This window comes from Vitis riparia, chromosome 2 (assembly GCF_004353265.1).
Source record: "Vitis riparia cultivar Riparia Gloire de Montpellier isolate 1030 chromosome 2, EGFV_Vit.rip_1.0, whole genome shotgun sequence".
Taxonomy (NCBI): domain Eukaryota; kingdom Viridiplantae; phylum Streptophyta; class Magnoliopsida; order Vitales; family Vitaceae; genus Vitis; species Vitis riparia.
The window spans coordinates 19164396-19181956 of NC_048432.1; the positions used below are offsets into that span (position 1 = coordinate 19164396).

The 17561-nt window shown below is 35.1% G+C and overlaps 2 protein-coding genes and 1 non-coding gene across 3 annotated transcripts; 1 reads left to right on the top strand and 2 right to left on the bottom strand.

The window, feature by feature from the left end:
• Positions 1 to 2939: 2939 nt before the first annotated feature.
• Positions 2940 to 4726, top strand: LOC117905162 (protein LURP-one-related 17). The gene is made up of 2 exons (XM_034818086.1): positions 2940 to 3405; positions 3984 to 4726. Exons 1-2 carry the CDS (start codon positions 3130 to 3132, stop codon positions 4368 to 4370), a joined length of 663 nt encoding a protein of 220 aa, XP_034673977.1. The 5' UTR covers positions 2940 to 3129; the 3' UTR covers positions 4371 to 4726.
• TRNAA-AGC lies at positions 4670 to 4742 on the bottom strand. The gene has a single exon. It is a non-coding gene; the product is annotated as a tRNA-Ala (tRNA).
• A 372-nt stretch (positions 4743 to 5114) lies between these two features.
• Positions 5115 to 15949, bottom strand: LOC117932736. The gene is made up of 7 exons (XM_034854032.1): positions 15485 to 15949; positions 13893 to 14228; positions 8323 to 8478; positions 7391 to 7731; positions 6427 to 6940; positions 6254 to 6286; positions 5115 to 6047 (listed from the first exon to the last, which is right to left on the bottom strand). Exons 1-7 carry the CDS (start codon positions 15660 to 15662, stop codon positions 5530 to 5532), a joined length of 2076 nt encoding a protein of 691 aa, XP_034709923.1. The 5' UTR covers positions 15663 to 15949; the 3' UTR covers positions 5115 to 5529.
• Positions 15950 to 17561: the final 1612 nt, after the last annotated feature.

Here is a 17561-nt window from a genome sequence, read left to right on the forward strand (position 1 = left end):
GTGAGACTTATCACTTAAAAATAAAAAAAGAACGTGACATACTGTTAGGAAGAATATAAGCATAAAAAAGTGATTATTAACAAGAAAAAGTAACGATATTGTCTATTTCTTAAGGTGATTACATACGATAATTAAGAAATGATGATAAATAAAAAAAAGTCTACCAATCCCCATTATGTTTTAACAATTTATAGTTTTAAAAAAATTAAAATGAAATTCACAAAAATATTAATTCTTATGAAAGCACTATTATGAACCATACAAAAAAATCTTTTTATCTAATAAAATTTTTATAATATCACTATAATCCATTAAAAATCGTAACTTTAACTTTAATTTCAGCTTCTATTTAAAGTCCAAAATAGAAAATTATCCCCAACAAAGGCATAATATTATTTGGTCAAAAAGACCATTTTAACCCAAAATGTACTGCATGAGTAAAAAGGTGGATATCACCGTCACATATATTAAAAGAAAGGTTTGTCTGGATTATGGAGTCTTGATTGACTAAATAAAGGAAGATCTCGACAAGAATCTTCCTATTTGTAGAGGTAAAGGTCCTTGGTGGCTTGCCTTTTCAAGAGGGAACTCTTCAAAATTAGAAAACAATGACAGTGAAGAGGGGCCTCAGTCCTCATCCTCTGTAAAATAAAGATAAGAGCCGTGACTTCGAGCCGCACATGGCAGATTTGAGGGTGAGGCGTGTTGCCATGGGATTGGCTGTTCTAAAGTGTGAGCCATTTATCAAAGTTTACGTGGAAAGAAGAAATTTCAGATGGGTTCTACAGTGAAAACGAGAGCTTGGTCGGCTGCTTATACCAACCAGCAATGGAGAGTGACATTTGTTGTCGCCTGTAGTAAGGAGCTTCTCGAGAACACACTCTTCAACACTCGTGGTTTTGGAGTAATTATATATATAGTATATATAAATTTTGTGTCTCGTCTCTCCTACTATTTATGGTATGAATCCCAATTTTTCTTCTTTCGTACCTTCACCTCTTCCTCACACTTTACTTGCTCGATATAGAATTTGTAGATTCATTTTAATAATTTGTTTAAAATGCATGTTCTTTATTAAAATATAAAATGATAATTAAAAAAATCTATTACACCAATTTGGTTTTATAGCAAACTTTGAATTATTCAATCAGATAAATAAAATCATGATATAAAATATAAAGTAATAATATATCATATACAAAATAATGATATTGAAGTGAACAATATCGAAATCTACATATAACTTCACGTTCTAACAAATTAATATTCATTATAAATTAAGGTTAGATGGTCCGAATTAAGAACGTTTCCTAACGAAACACGAAAAAGAAAAAAAAAAAAAGAGAGAGAAAGAAAGAAAACGATGGATTAGTGTTGAAATTACCACAATTTGGGACCAAAATGCTACGCTTAATCTAAGTCCTTTTCCCCCTTAAACGTGACTCTTTGACGAGGAGAGACGTGTTTGAAGAGGATACGACTAATGATGATGCAGGTAAAGACTAGTAGTACACGGGAATACCCATGTGCTGGTGTTGATTACCAAATCCTTTTCCAAGGTCCAGCAATTTCAAAGGCGGAAGTTGAATGGGGAAAACTCCTTTCCACCACACATATATATTAATAGTACAGAAAATATCTTTGTGCTGCTTTGAATATCAATCTTCCAGAAAGGCATAAAATTACCGGTAACTTTTTCGAGGACCAGATTAATCACATTAGAAAGATGATTGCGGGTGTTGGGTCCATAGGAGTGGAAAATTTTGAATGAAATTATCCTTCGAATCCGAGGAAGAAAAGAGGTACCCGTGCTTAGACTTTTCATATGATATGTCATGTAATTCAGAATTTCACAACGTTATCACTCTATTATAAAATAACAAACAAATACGATCGTATTATTCTCTTTAATAGAAAAATGGTTAAGTATTAAATTTTGGTACATAATTTAAATCATTAATCATAAAAATGGCAAACCAGAGACATAAGTCACATTTTTTTTTTTTTGGTATCATGATCATTTTTGCTTATTTTCATGTATGATAGGAGAAATTATGATAAAAATGATAAAGCAAAATTGAGTGAAAATGGTAAGAATAAGATGAAAAAAAACACTCAATGATACTTGAAAAGAGGGTTTTTTTAATCATTAAAAATATAATAATAAACCTTTTAGCAATTGATACCTCGGCCCTCTCATATTTTAAGTTTTAAAAATAGAAACTTTTACCTAAAATATAAAAACTCTTAGGTGGCTAGGTGGAATGAAAAAAGTTAAAAGATTTAATTTTTCTATTTAATTAGAAGTGATATGTTGATATAGAAATTTAGTTCAATATATTATTTTTACTTGAATAAAAAAAGTCAAATAACTAATTTATATCACCTTAAACAAAAAAAAAAAATATCACTGATTTATATTGTTCTCAAAAATTCTTTTTTTAATTAATTAAGATTATTTTTTAAAATTTTAAAATTTTGAAGAAGTATTTTAAAGTTGTCCCCCTTTATATTTTCCCCTTATTTTTGGTATATCAACTTTAACCTTTGAAAAAAAAATAGTTATAACGATGTAAATTATTATTTTTATAATTTAGAATACAAGTAGATGCCCCATTCACCCTGTTGAACCACTGTTTATGCCTCATTTTCCCGTCATTTTCCTTCTAATCTCTCCTAGATCTCAATAAACCTAACTCATCGGGAATATGGAAGCTTTGACAATTTCCATACCACACGTGTCACATTTTCTCCCATTGTATTATATGAATTCTAACCTCACAACCCACCTGTCACCTTCTCCAATGTTGAATCATACGAATTCACATTACAACATCAAACCATATTATTATTCAAAACACCATCTGCTGTCTCTGGAATCTGAGGCATGTCCAAGTTAGGTGAGATTGTCGATTAGAAAATTTGGGTACCTAAATAATTAAACATTCTCTCACTGGCATAGGTGTGTGCACTACTGTTTCAGATCTGATCTTTCAAAGTTGTCTCCTATGATTTATCATATACCATTCATCAGTTTTATTGGTTCACAACTTCACATCGAATGCATTTTTCAGCCTATAAGTATAAGGACTTGTTTGGGCTTCTTTAGCTTAAGATTGGAAAGAGATTATGGTTTTCTTAAAATCAAGGTCAGTAACAGTCCATGAAGATCACCAACCTGAAGAAGAGTACATCGCCGCCGCCGCCAGTGCCACCACCGGCGGGGACTGCAGGTCGCTGACAGTGTGGAGGAAGTCGCTGCTGTTCAGCTGTACAGGGTTTACTGTCATCGACTCGTATGGAGATCTGGTGTACCGGGTTGACAACTACATTGGACAGCGTCCGGGGGAAGTCACTCTCATGGATGCCTCAGGGAAGTCAGTCCTCACGGTTCGCCGTCGCAAGGTAATATCCATATAGATCATGACTCTATCTTTCGATATGTTACGTTATGTTTGGTTTTGAAAAGTTTGAGGGATAGAAAATGGGTAGAAAAATTATAAGGAGAAAAAGAGAGAAGAGAAAAAAAATCGTATATGAATTCTCTCCCAACTTTTCTCACCTTTAACTTTGAAAAATGGGTCCTTCAGTTGTTTCAGGAAGCCATTTTGTTAGGAAGTGTCCCAAATTACTAATTTGGTTACCAAAAAAGTTTCGATCAAAAAAAAAATGAGAGAAAAAATATAAAAAAGATAAATTTATCACAAGAAAAAACTTTCTCGAAATTTCCTCATTATATATAAGAAAAATGGAGAAAAAAAAGCTCAACCTCCTTTTCTTAGTATTTTTCTTTTTCCAACATCCAAACATGATAAAATATTTTTTTCCATCACCTTTTTTCTCAGCCTCCAAACATGCGAAGATCATTTTCCTTAAAACTCTTTTTCCATGTCCTTTTTACTTTCTAGAAATCAAACATAGATATCTCAATCTCCTTCTCTGTTATTTATTTTCATACCGACTTGTTTTTCTTTGATGAGCAGAACCTCAGACTAGTAGAAAACTGGCATGTCTATGAAGGCGAAGTGGGCGACACTTCTAGAACTAATAGACCATCATCATCAAAGCAGCCCATATGCAGTGTGAAGAAACACATAAATATTCTACATGCTAACCACAATGTGCTTGCATACGTTTTTCTGGGGAATTCAGATAAAAGATATGCGTATAGGATTGAAGGGTCGTATGCAAATCGATCATGCAAGGTGTTGGATAAATCAAGGAGAGTGGTGGCTGAAATTAAGAGGAAGGAAGCCATGAATGAAGGAGTTTCATTTGGGGTTGAGGTTTTTCTTCTGATTGTATGCCCAGGATTTGATTCTGGGTTTGCAATGGCTCTGGTTTTGCTACTGGATCAAATGTTTTCCTAGTCATGAAATTAGTTTGGTAGAATTCTTTTGAATGGATATATACGGATCACAAGTAGCTATGGGTTTTTCATGATTTTATACTTTTTATCCAAGTGGAAATGGATGATTCCCTTTTTAGGAAACGTTTAGGAGTTCATTTAATGGGATTCTTAATGCCTGTGGTGTTTATGCATATGGAGGAAGAAGGAGGGGTCCATAAGATATTTGATAAAAATAGAGGGGCCAGCTAGCCACAGTAGGGTTGCAAACTTGCAATTATCGAAAAGTAAAGGGCTGGGGAAAAAACCAAAAGTCTAAATTGGAGATGCGGGGTATCGATCCCCGTACCTCTCGCATGCTAAGCGAGCGCTCTACCATCTGAGCTACATCCCCACAACGATTGTAAATTCTTAAAATAAATATAAATAAGAAAAAGTTCTTAAATGCGGGGTTTTCACAAAACAATGTCTTCCATAAACAAATTTTTAACGAGTCCACTTGACAATGATTTATTTGCAAAAAGAAATTGATTTTAAATATCTAACAATTATTTTAAGTTATTCCGAATGACCATTTGTTAGATAACTATCCAAAAAAAAAAAAAATTCGTTTTGTAATATATTATTAAGACTTAAGAGTACTATCAACACATTCATTCATGGGAATACTTACCATGATAACACAGGATCTCGTTTAAAGAACCAATGGTATTTCCTGGGAATCGGATTCCAATCTCAATGTTCTCTGTTATTCCGACTAGAATTATTGGTTCCAAAAGCAACACTGATTTTTTTTATTAATTCCTCCATGTAGTTCGAACAAGATGAAGGCGCTTGAATTCTCCATGGTTTCCTGTGATGCAGCATGGGCAAAGCTGGTGGTGTTGCAGAGGTCAAAGAGAGAAAAGAGAGGGGGGCGTTGAAACTTTCATTGCCTCATCCAATGCTCTACACAAGGCAAAGTTTCCCTACTTTCCTAAACCTGTCTTTCAACTTAGTGTTACAACATTAAACCCCTATTCGCCCCTCCTGAGGTGGAACCCCTTACATCAATCCAATTCTAAATGCAACATAATATATACAAATCAACTGGTTTTGGTGATTGCCCCAGAGTCCCTGATTAATAAATTCACAACAATTGTTAGGAGAAGAGAAGCTTCCATGTCGAAGGAGCTAGAGGATCAGTCCAGCTTGTCCCCTGCTCTGCTCCACTCCACTGGCCCTGGTCTTTTAGGCTTCTGCTGGCTGTTTCCAGCCTTGTCCAAAATCCTTGTAGGAGGCGGCAGCATACATGATTGTTTTGTAATGCTAGCATTATGATGATTTGAATCTCCGGTGGGATCCCTAACCGATTTGCTGGGGGATGATCTGATTGATCTTGGAGTAGTAGACCAGTTTATTAGTCCTTTTCTGGCGCTACTGTGACCGAAATCCTTTTTCTTCTCAGTTGCACAGAGCTTGGGCTTTTTAGAGGGCGTTATCTGCTCTGTATTTTTGGATGCATAGTCGGACACCACTACAGATTTTGTTGCTGATATATGTTCAGGTCTCTCGTTTGATTTGGTTTTGCGAGCTTTCATTGGTTTCTGCAATGATTTCTTTGGCCACTTCATTATTCCATTTGGGTGTTGCCTCAAAGAATGAGCTGCCAAGCTAAAAAGTGTCTGGGCAGCTTCTATTAGTCTTGGAGAATGCCCACCTGTCGCAAAACAAGGAGCAAGAGAAAAATATATATACATTAAATGCACTTCATTTTAAACTGACATAATTTTCTTAAGAGCTATAAAACAGGGACCTCTCATGCAAAGAAGGCATAAAAGAATGATCATATCATTGTGCCCAAGAGGGGGCGGGGTGGTTTAGTATAATTTCATAAAAACTAGTACTAAATACTGAGAATCGTACCATCTCCTTCATTCTTCAGACTGCCAGCAGATTCTGCATTTTCAAAGAAAACAATGTCCTTGTTGAGTCCAAATTTCAGATGAGAACAAAAGAAACTAGGCATATAATGACAAATTCAAGATTCAGAAAATGGGAAAAACTCGTGAAATCGATCCCTTTAAGAAAAGTCTTACCAGGAGGAAGGTGGGAAGCTTTAGAACATGTTGTAGAAGATGATGGACACCAATCATGCAGAGGAAAACTAGCAGATGTGCCAACCTCATTTTCCAAGACACCCAACTTCAATCCTTGGGAAGGGACAAGACTCTGGTCATAAGTAAATGATTCCAAGTCTTTAAAACAATCAGTGACATCCCCAAGAGAACCAGCAGTGCTCCCTATTCTTTGCCATCTACCTTGGCATGTGCTCCTACTTGTAGATAATTTAACTGCATCAGAATTAGTTTTACAATGGCCGGAAAATGTATGTGCCCAGGGAAAAGGTGGCAAGTTAGCTCGGTGAGATATTGGTTTGCCTAGACGTTGATCAGGAGTAGATTTTGAAGATCCTGCAGGCTTGACCGCATCCAGGAGCAATGACTCCAAATCTTTGGGCGGAGGAAGCGCCAAGCGCTCCAGAATATCTTTAGGTTGATGCAATGAAAAATCGAGCATATTGAAAGGAGTTTCAGGCTTGCTACAAGAATCCTGAATCATTAGGAACAAGGTACAGTAAGGTACATAACAATCATTAGTATCCAATGGACCAATGTCACTTCTACAAATGAAAGTAGAACCAGATCTAAAAGACAAAAAAACATATCCTAGTTTTCCCTTCAAAAAGCCTAAGGACTGTGCACATATGCAATTGGGTGTCCAAACTTCCAGTAAAATCTCCCTTATGGAGCTTCTATTGATAATCCAATCTTGTCAAATGATCTAATGAATATGAGACGTGTGAAAAATGTAGTTCTGAAATTTCAGTTCAGGAGAATATCAATAGCCATGTAAAATAGAGAGAAGGAAGGAAGTTTCTATTGATTTCCCAACTGAGTTATCAAGGTTCTTAGTCATTTGTGCCCCAGGTATTGTTACACCATCAGTAGACATCTTCTGGAGTCTAACTGACCAATATCTAAGATTTTCTCTCATACTAACCTTGTAGCATGAAGACAAATCCATCCTGTAGGCATCTCCTTTATCACCATTAATATTGCTTGCTACACAAGAAAAAGAGTTTGATGAGCATGTGGACAATTTCCTGTTGGAACTGCAATCTGTCTCAGAAAACTGTTGGGATTGTACAGGCCTCCGGAGCTGAAGAAGAGAACAAGCCTTTCTGACAGAATGCAGGATATTTTCATTCGTACTCACTGCTTTCTTCCCTTTGTCTTTGCCTAGACTAGGGCACTTGTAAGTGCCATCAAGCAGTCTATTCACCGATATTTCATCTACAAGCTTTGTGACATCATGAATATCTGACTTCAGACCATATATTCCTGATATAAAATACCCCAGAATGCAATTACGAATTTCATGTAAGTGCACATTAAAATAGCTAGTGCTTGAAACGTAAAACTGTTAGTTAAAAGGCAATGGGATTAGGTATCCTATGATAGTAATTTCTTCTTAAAATCACATCACTAAAGACGTAGAGTTATAAAATGTGAGAATCAACAACCCATAATACAAGAAGGTAAAAGAAAAAATGCATAGATTATATAATCCATGTAACTCCAGAGGCATCCTGGATCACCAAAACATAAATCAAGAAAAATTGACCATATTTTCCCATTTAGTTTATGATCAACTCGGTGTGTTCAGAAGATCTACGGATGTAAACCATGTAAAGCAAAGGGTGTACTGCATTAAACATATTAACACCATGGAACCAACACAAAACTTGGGAGGTCGTATTAGTCACAGTTCTGTGTCTGACAACTTCAGATTGTATCATCTATATCCCTGACCACAGAATAGGTAATGGCAGCAACAGTAGCAGAGTAAGTAAAAAAACACCCTTAGTGTTGTAGCTCTAAAAACTTCTCAAACAACTAAACAAGGAAACAATATGTTCAATAATGTCATACCAAGAATGCTATTCCCTCCACCAGCAGAACTGAAGCTTGTCAATCCAGCCTTCAGAGAGAAAGAATCATATTTAGTTCTTGTGGGAACTTTAAAATTTCTTTTCTCGCCTCGCTTTCCATTGAAGTTATTCTTTTGCCTAACCACTTGACTTTTCTCTAGAAGATGGAAGAATCAAAGAGAAGTATCATCAGTACAAACTCTGACAAGCTTCAAAGAGAATCAACACTAAACTTCAAATGTGCTACAAATATCATGAATTATTGAACTTTTCAGTACTAGCAGATGACCATACAAACATCCTTCAACCAATTTCCTAAAAATGACTTCTGCAGAACAGTATGTGTTGATGCATTTATGCAATTCAAGTGGAAATTTTTATGTCATAAACATATAAATACTTCAATCCCATGGAACTATTGTCCACTGCAATCACTCAGAGAAGAGAATGTGCAAAGAATAAAACAGGAACATCCACATAGCATTCTCTTTCAATATAGCCCTACAAGATAAGCAACTTCTCCACCAATCTTTGGTGTGTCAAAAGGAATTAAGCAAGAAAATAGGGAAATGCTCCAAAATGCAGAAGAAATAGACAGATGTCAGAAAGTTGGTTATCAAAAAATTCAGTATCAGATGTCATAAAGTTGGTTATGCCAATCCTGTTTCTTTTACTGTCAGTGTATGTCAGCCTATGTTTAATCCTGGTCTTTTCTTGAATACTTTTATAAGGGAATGTCAATATATGTTTGTCACTAAATAACTAATACTCATTCAAAACCCATAGTCTTGTCTGTTTTCCTTTCAGAGCATGTCATTCAATATTCACAGAAATAACTTCTCGTTGACTGGCAGAACTTCACAAAGTCCCTCACTAAAAGCCTTCTTCCTCCAATCACATCTGAGAATGATTTCTCTTGGAACAAATTCTAGAAACAGCAATTAAATGCTTCCTGCCCCTCCATCTGTCCCAAACATATTTACACCGTGATCAAAAGCCATGAGTTTTTTCCATTAAATGCAAGCTGACAAATCCTAGAAACAACACTTAAACATGTGAATTGCATCAACCACCTTTTTCTATGGGCAAATAAGAGAAATTTATCAAACGGCTCCCAACAGAAAAGGGGACAAAACTTAGCACATGTTGCACACAAAGAGCATCAAAAACAAAAACAAAAGCAAAAGAAAAGAAACACAAGGAACCTCACTCATCTTATGGGCACCCCATACACTCAACCAAGAGTTAAGGAACATCGAGACAAAACAAACAAAGGATTTGAAGAGTTGTTTTCAGGGCCTGATCAGAGCTCTCAATATCCTCAAAAGTCCTGCAATTGCACTCTCCCTACAAAAGCAAATCAAACATAAATGGACCATCCTCCACAGACGTATGCATATCTTGGCCACACAACTACCACATCAACCAGACGGAAACTCCGCTGCAGATCTTAGAAGCAGCCAAATGGACCAAATATACAGAACATGAGACACCATAAGTTGCCGACCATTTCAGTGGATGAGAATTTGGTTAGCTACTTAGCTGATTCCTCCACTTGCTTACACCAACACCACCTATTTACCAAATCTCAATCCCTCCTGAAAACTTCAGTAAGTTTTCAGAATAACATGTAAACATGCATTGTGTCCCCATTATATAATCTGATTAAGTATGTCACACTTGGTATAGAAATTAATGACTCTGGTTTTATTTTGTAAAAAAACAAATAAAAGAACTCCCAATAACTCTTTGGAATTTAGCACCACCACACTGCCTTAACTGCAGCCAACAGACCTGTGAATGAACACTTTTCTAATAATTAAAAATAAAATGGTTGGACAACATCGTTAGTGGGCAAAAGTACTCCTTTTAGTGCACCCTCTCAAAGAGCAACATGTTGTCCGCTCTTTCCGAAGCCAATTTCATCTAAAGGTATAGGTCATGTTTGGGAACTTTTTCAAAAACAGTTTTTGAGAATAGTTTTCAAAACCAGTTCTCTTATGTTTTCTAGTTCAATCATTCTCCACATTTCTACAATTATTTTTTCATTACAAAACAAGTGAAACCAACTGAAAGCAATTAAAATATGTTTCAAAAAACACCATGTTTTCAAAACAAATTCTCAGAAAATTGTTTTTTGTCAAAAACCAAACGTATTTTCAAATCCAGAAAACAATTCTCTCTTTTTTAAGAATAAAACAGGCTCAATAGTTGTCCCAATAAGTTAGAGCCTTCGCATGTTGAGTGAATAATAGAAGAGTAAATACTAATGACTTGCTGATGGATTAGCCGATGATATCAAAGCCATTATACCTAAGCATTGTGCTCTTGGTTTGAGCAGTGGAGTGAGAACTAATCATCTCTTCCCCACTGTCTGCTTGCATTGGCACTATGGCAAAGATCATCCAGTTTGACAAATGTCTCCAAGGATTCTCTCTCTTTTTTTTTTCTGACAGGCAAAACAAAAGATATATTAGGGGCGCCTAAGCAAGCACGCACCAAAGTAAACATGATGTATATAATCGGCTTTAACAAGTAGGCAAAAGGAAAGAGAGAAAACAAAAAATGAACCCCTTTTCCTTATTTGGGGCTCAACTAATCTATAAAGTTTATCATGATCATCGAATGGTCATCTATGTATACTCTAACTCATGCAAAAAAATTACACAAAAAGAAGATTTGATTACTTGATCCAACTATTTTTGCATTTTCAATTGAATTTCTATTTCTTTCCTTCCATAAAGCCTAAAAATGGCAGTAGGAAGCGACCCTTCAAGCTTTCTTTTGCTTCTTCCCTATAAAGGACCCATACCAACTCAGGAGATTTCCTTCACTGAAAAGTGCATCACCAAGCCACACCCAAAAGAAAATAAATCAGCTTTCATAGAATAATGAAGGACCATATGATCAACTTGTACTTCTTCCCTTTTGCACATATAACAACTATTTGCCATCACTCATCCCCACTTGTTAAGGGGGGGTCAAGCATCAAAATCCTTCCCTAGATAGCTTCCCAAGCAAATAAACCCACTTTCATCACAACCTAAGAATTCCAACCATGCTTGTGGGAAAAGGGGCTTGTCCCTTCCTCAGGATAAGGAAGCAAAGAAAGATTTGACAGAGAACATGCCATCTTTAGAATACTTTCAACCCAATCTATCCTTCTCATCCCTTGAACTAGTTTGCAGTTTCCTTAAAAAGACCTCCACTCCTTCAAGTTCCCAATCATGGAACTTTCTTTAAAAGCAAGTACTCCACCACCCCAATCCCTAACCTGTTTCCATACATTAGCTATCCAAGAGTCTTTATCAACAACTATAAATAATAACATTGGGAAAGACTCTTCCAAAGGGGTTTCTTTGTACCATCTATCATTCCAAAACTTTACTCTCATCATGTTGCATGTTGCCCACTATGACATGAGTTTTTCTTTGAAAGACCTTCAATCCTATTCTAATAGCCTTCCGTAATCCCATTGCATAACCATCCTTCCTGACCCTTGAACACCAACCCCCTTTCTTATACCTCAAGTTTTCCTACCATGACCTATCTCCAAAGGGACTCTCTCTAGCTCCATTCACCATGGAGATCTTTGTTTAGAGTGCAAAGATTTCTGATGCTAAAGCCCTTATTCTTCTTATCTGAGCAAACAATAAACCAATTTATCAAATAAGGTTCTTTCTCAAGCATTCCCTCTTCCTAAAGGAAACCTTATTAGATTTGCACCAACATGAAGCTCATGCTTTTCAAAATGAAAAAATAGACATGAAATAAATTGGAAGGCTAGACAAAATACTTTTAATCGAAGCAAGTCCCCCTCCTTTTGATAGATATTGTCTCTTCCACAAGGCCAGCCTTCTATGACATCTCTCCTCTACCACATCCGACCGTTCACTAATTTGTGAGGAGCTACCGACCCTCCAGCTTAACACAAAAGCTAATCCCTTCATATTTGTAGCTTCCCTAATAGGAGTTACCACACCTTTCTCCAAATTTATTTTTAAACTTTAAATCACATGAAGGACCAACTCAAATACTCCAATTGCTCTTGATTAGTGTTGTAGAGGATTAGGATGTTGTCAACAAACAACAGATAAGACACTTCCATACCTCCATCCCTTCCTTACCTCCACAAACTTCAATGGTTTTTTCAAGCAAAATTAGGGGGTGTATTGTAGTAGACACAAACTTCAATGGGCAATATGGACTAGGAGGAACACCAACATTTTTTAGGCCTAGAGGACCTTAGATGTCCCTATGGGACTCTATAGGCTACCTTACTTCATTGTGTTATCTGTCACTGTAGCGTTTTAAGATATTCCTATAATATGATTAAATGTACAATGGATTGCAGAGGACTGCTTCATCAAACTTAGGGTCACTCCCCTACCATTTAGGGTGCATTAAACTTAATTATAATATATTCTTTGAGGAACTCAAGGTAAATGGTGTACAACAGATTCTGTAGAGACTCTAAGCCCATGATGATTACAGCTTCTCCAAACCAATTGGATTTGGCTTGGCCCTATTGAAGCAAAGTCCATTGCTATATTAGCAGATTTGGTTGAGACATCCCCATGGGGTATTAATCACCTTCAAGTGCAGAGGATTCGATTGTTTCTCTCCCATAGTGGTCTCAACAAAAACAGGAACTTGGAAGTTGGAGCTTGTATCTTTTTTTTTTTCTATTAATATAATTTCCCATTACCCATCAAAAATAAAGTAACAATGGATGGAAGTACACCAGTTATCACATCATTAAGAATAGATTATACTAAAAAGAATGTCATCAATGGCCATTACACTTCTCTTCCTGCAAAGAATCATATACAAGAAGAAATATTTTTTCTTCATTGCACAAGATGTATGTGAATCATAAACAGTACAAAACAGAAGGAATGCAGATTGGAATCACCATTAATTTATCAACCTTTCCATTGAAAAAATATCTAACATGTGCATGCATCTAAAATGGAATGATTCTACTCTCCATATTATGCTCTTTCACAATAAACAAATTGTATAATTGACATCAAAGTTGAGGGCAGCAATCAAAATTTAACATATCACCTTGATTGCAAACTGACTATGATTACTGCCTTTTACAACAACTTGCCATAGAACCATAAGGCATGCAACTTTCAGTCGGTCACCAACTTCAATTTTTTTTTAATTAAACACAAATTATTGTATCCCAATGCTCAATCAATCACCAAATTGAAGTTTATAAAAGATTTCATCAATTCACTTAATCCCATTAGGAAATGGCATCATTATCCATTCATCCAACAGCTGAGGATGTGGAGTTATGATGGTTACCTCAGCACTGATGATTTGCCCTTGTCATCTCAAGGAAACCATGGTATGTGCTAAAAGTCAAAATAAATCATTGGATGTTGTTGAATGTCATTAATGCCTCTCACAAATTTTGGAAGTACCAGCCAAAATACTAATCAAGATAATTTGCACATAAAGTTAGAAAGATAAACATTTTACTTTGTACATTAGTTCACATACATAAATTCATGTTTTTTTTTCCTTTCATTTATACAACACGTAAAAAAGTATTACCTGGAAAAGTGCATTTTGTAGGATATGATGATATGCCCTTCATATCATCAGCCCCAGATAGTCTTGTACTATCCTCTGTTTGAGCCGTCCTTGGTCTCTTGAAGCATCCACTAGGAAGACCACTACTTCTCGGAATTTTTCCTGCTTTTCGTGGTAGTTGGGAGCCTTCAGGCCCAGGGATTAGTAAGGAGGAACTATTTGTGCCCTCGGAACCAAGATGTTCAGGCGCATCTTCACCCTGAAGACAGGCCATCTGACTAGCACGCCGACATATTTCAATATGTGGAATCTTGTCCCAGGAAACTGATTCCGAAGTGTTGACAGCAATGGTCGCATCTGATAATAACATTCCATGAAGCATAAATACAAACAACAGAGTAGAACTAAACAACGAGAGAGACAATCCACCATGTGAAAATTTGATTAGGGTAAGGAAACGAGCTGCATTATATACCATACATTTAAAACAACACAAGTTAAACTTTATTTTTTTGAGGAAAAAATTCCAAGTACTCTATTACAAAAAGGATTCTTGAATTCTATCGAAACAAAGCTTTAACAGAGTATAACTTTGACCTCATAATTCATATTATCGAAGAGAGGTATCTTTTCCATCCGATCTGTCAAAAAAAAGGTATCCTTTCCATCCGACTTCCAACTCTGGGAGCTATTATTCTGTTCCTCAAACCTTAATATAGATACATTATGCAATTGATTCCCCAACTATTAAGAGAGAACTTGTTCATCTACCTCAAAAGGCCCACAAGCACTCCTCACTCTAAACTAATGAAGGAAAAAGTTCTAAAAAAACAAAGCCACAAAAAATCAAATCCAGCACCCTCAACAAACTCATCCCCATGACCCACCACCATCCAATCCAACCCCAATAATTGTACTTTTGTGAATTGTGAGATAAGCACTTCTATAGCTTCACCAAAGAAACAATTAAACCAGAAAAAAAGAATTGAAATTAGAAACATCATCTACCGCATGAGTTTAAGAAGCTGCCAATGACCTTGCTCAGGGTCATAGAAATTAGAGCAGCAAACATCAAATATATTATTCTAAGCTCTAAAAATTAAATGTGGAACCCTAATTTGTTCACTTCCCTGCATTTTAACTCCCACTATGACTTCTTAAACACAAAGTAGCCTCTTGACCAGGCAAACCTTTTAGACGCATTCAAGATATGTCATATCACACACTTCCCTCAGTTCCACTCATCTGTTGGTCTACCAAAGCAAATTTCTTGCTTTTAGTACTGAAAATCAGAGCAATTTTTATGTTATAAGCAAGAAAAGAACTTCCAGAATGTTAATAAAATACCAATAAAACAAAATAAAACTCCACTCAACTAAACCTAATACGACTTTTAATTTAGATAGCCAAGTTTTTCAGTATTCAAAAACCAAAACAACGCGAAGCAAGAGATCCAAATGTTCACTACTTTCCTCCTCTTTTCCTCAGCTTTCTCAATAACCAGACAGAAACTAACACAAAGATTAAAGAACACAAAAAAGAATCCAAGATGGCACTTAACAAAACAGATATCAGAACAAACCACTGCTACAGAAATACACACGGAAACAGACCTTTGTGACCAACCAAAGAACTGCATCTCTCGATCGAAGGACCAACGAGAATCGAAACGCGGTCGTTCTCGCGAGCCTCTACTCCCTTCACTGAAACCCCCACTCTACCGAAACTCTCAGATCCCATAAGCTTAGGGACCGCCACCGGCGCCGGAAGAGGCAATTCCACGGCGTCCATTACCGGAGCACACAGCACATGACAACCAATTCACACAAAACATCCACCATCTTCGATCCAAAGCCGCTTCCTATTCATCAAAAACAAGTCAAATGACCAAAAAAGAAACCATTTTTACAGATTTCGGCTGCAGAACGCGAAGGAAACTGTGGTTTAGGGTGGAGATTCAAGAGGATAGTGAACGAAACGTAGTCCTTTCGATGGGATGAGCCCGGTGCGGCTGGTGGAAGCGAAATTGGAGGCCTAGGGCACGAAATGGGGGAGAATGAGAAGTATTTATAGTTTTCGGGAAAAGGGGAAGATTAGCTGGGAATAGAGGTTGCCTGGGGAATATTCCGGTGAGGTAGCCGTCAGCGTAATCCTACCCGATCATTTTTGTTGGCTACCTCACGTTGTACTTTTCTGGTCCACGTGGCCGCTATCCATTAGAAAAGAGCAAGGGGGTAATCAGGTGAATCCAGCCGTGTGACTCTTGGAAAACGGACCAATAGATATGCTTAACGTGTCACACTAAAGTCACCTGCCAGTCAAGCTATTACCGTTCCACTGATGAGCAAATGGCGAGTACACTGAACTGTCCTTATGGTGGTTGGAGAGTATGAGATATATTACATGGCCAAAAGACGTTTAAGGCTTTAAATGGTTCACCCATTTCAAGTAGGTCGCGGGTTTATTTTAGTCCGAGCCGCCGTTGTTTTATTTTTCAAATGCATCCGTGTCCCCGGATTTACATTTAAAAACATTTATAATCCTGAAAAATAATTTTAAGAATAGATTTTTTGTTTTTAGATTTAAAAATAAAATTGTATTTGTAATTTGAATACTAAAAGGTAAGTTTCTATTTAAGATGTGTTCTCCAAAATAGTTTTTTAAAACGGTTTTTAAAAATTATGTTATGATATTTTATAAAATAAAAATTAGTTTGAGAATTTAAAATATTATAAACCTATTTACTATGTTTTTAAATATGTTAAAAATAAATTTTATTTTTAATTATTCTCCACATCAAAAAATAATTAAAAAAATTATTCAAAAAATACTTTATTTTCTAATTTTAGAAACACGAAAATTTGTTTTTTATGTATCCTTAAATATGTTTTCATTTTTTTTTAGAAAATAGTCAAATATAGCTTAATTTTTTGTTCTAAAAAATTTTTTAAAAATCATATTTAACTAAGTTAATAAAAATAATTTTTAAGTAAAATAAACAACTTATTTGAAAAAAAAATAAATTCAATGTTTTCTTTAATTAACTTGATATTATAAATAAAAATAAATTTATATTTATATTTGATTAAATAAGAAAAATGTATCAAATTTTAAAGTTACTTGCATCATTTTATTTTTTATTTTTTAAATATATTTACTTTGTAAACAACTAGACATGTGTAATTACACTTGACTTGTAATGTTTTTATTTAAACTTCTTCATCATGTAAAAAAAGATTACTTTATAAAACTAGAACCCCTTTTGCAAAAGTATAGATTTAATTTATAAAAATTTAAAATTTTGAGATGGTAAAATTTTTTTAAAACTTCAATTTTTTTTAAATAATTTTTAAAACTATTAACATTTTAATGCAAGTCTATAAAAGTGATTGTATTTTATATAAAAATTATTATAATTTTTTATTTTTTAAAAAATGGAATATAAAACTAAATAGACATCAATGCTATGCTTAGGAAGTGTTAATAATTCTCAAAAATTATTTTTAAAATAATTTTTAAAACTATTTTATGATATTTTTTGGAACAACAGTTTTGATAATAACTTGTTTTATATATATTTTTTAAATATGTATAAAAAATCATTTTTAAATGTATTATTTTATTTTTAATCCTTCTTTATTTTTATATAATTACATTTTAAAATAACTATAAAAAAAAAATGAGAGAAAA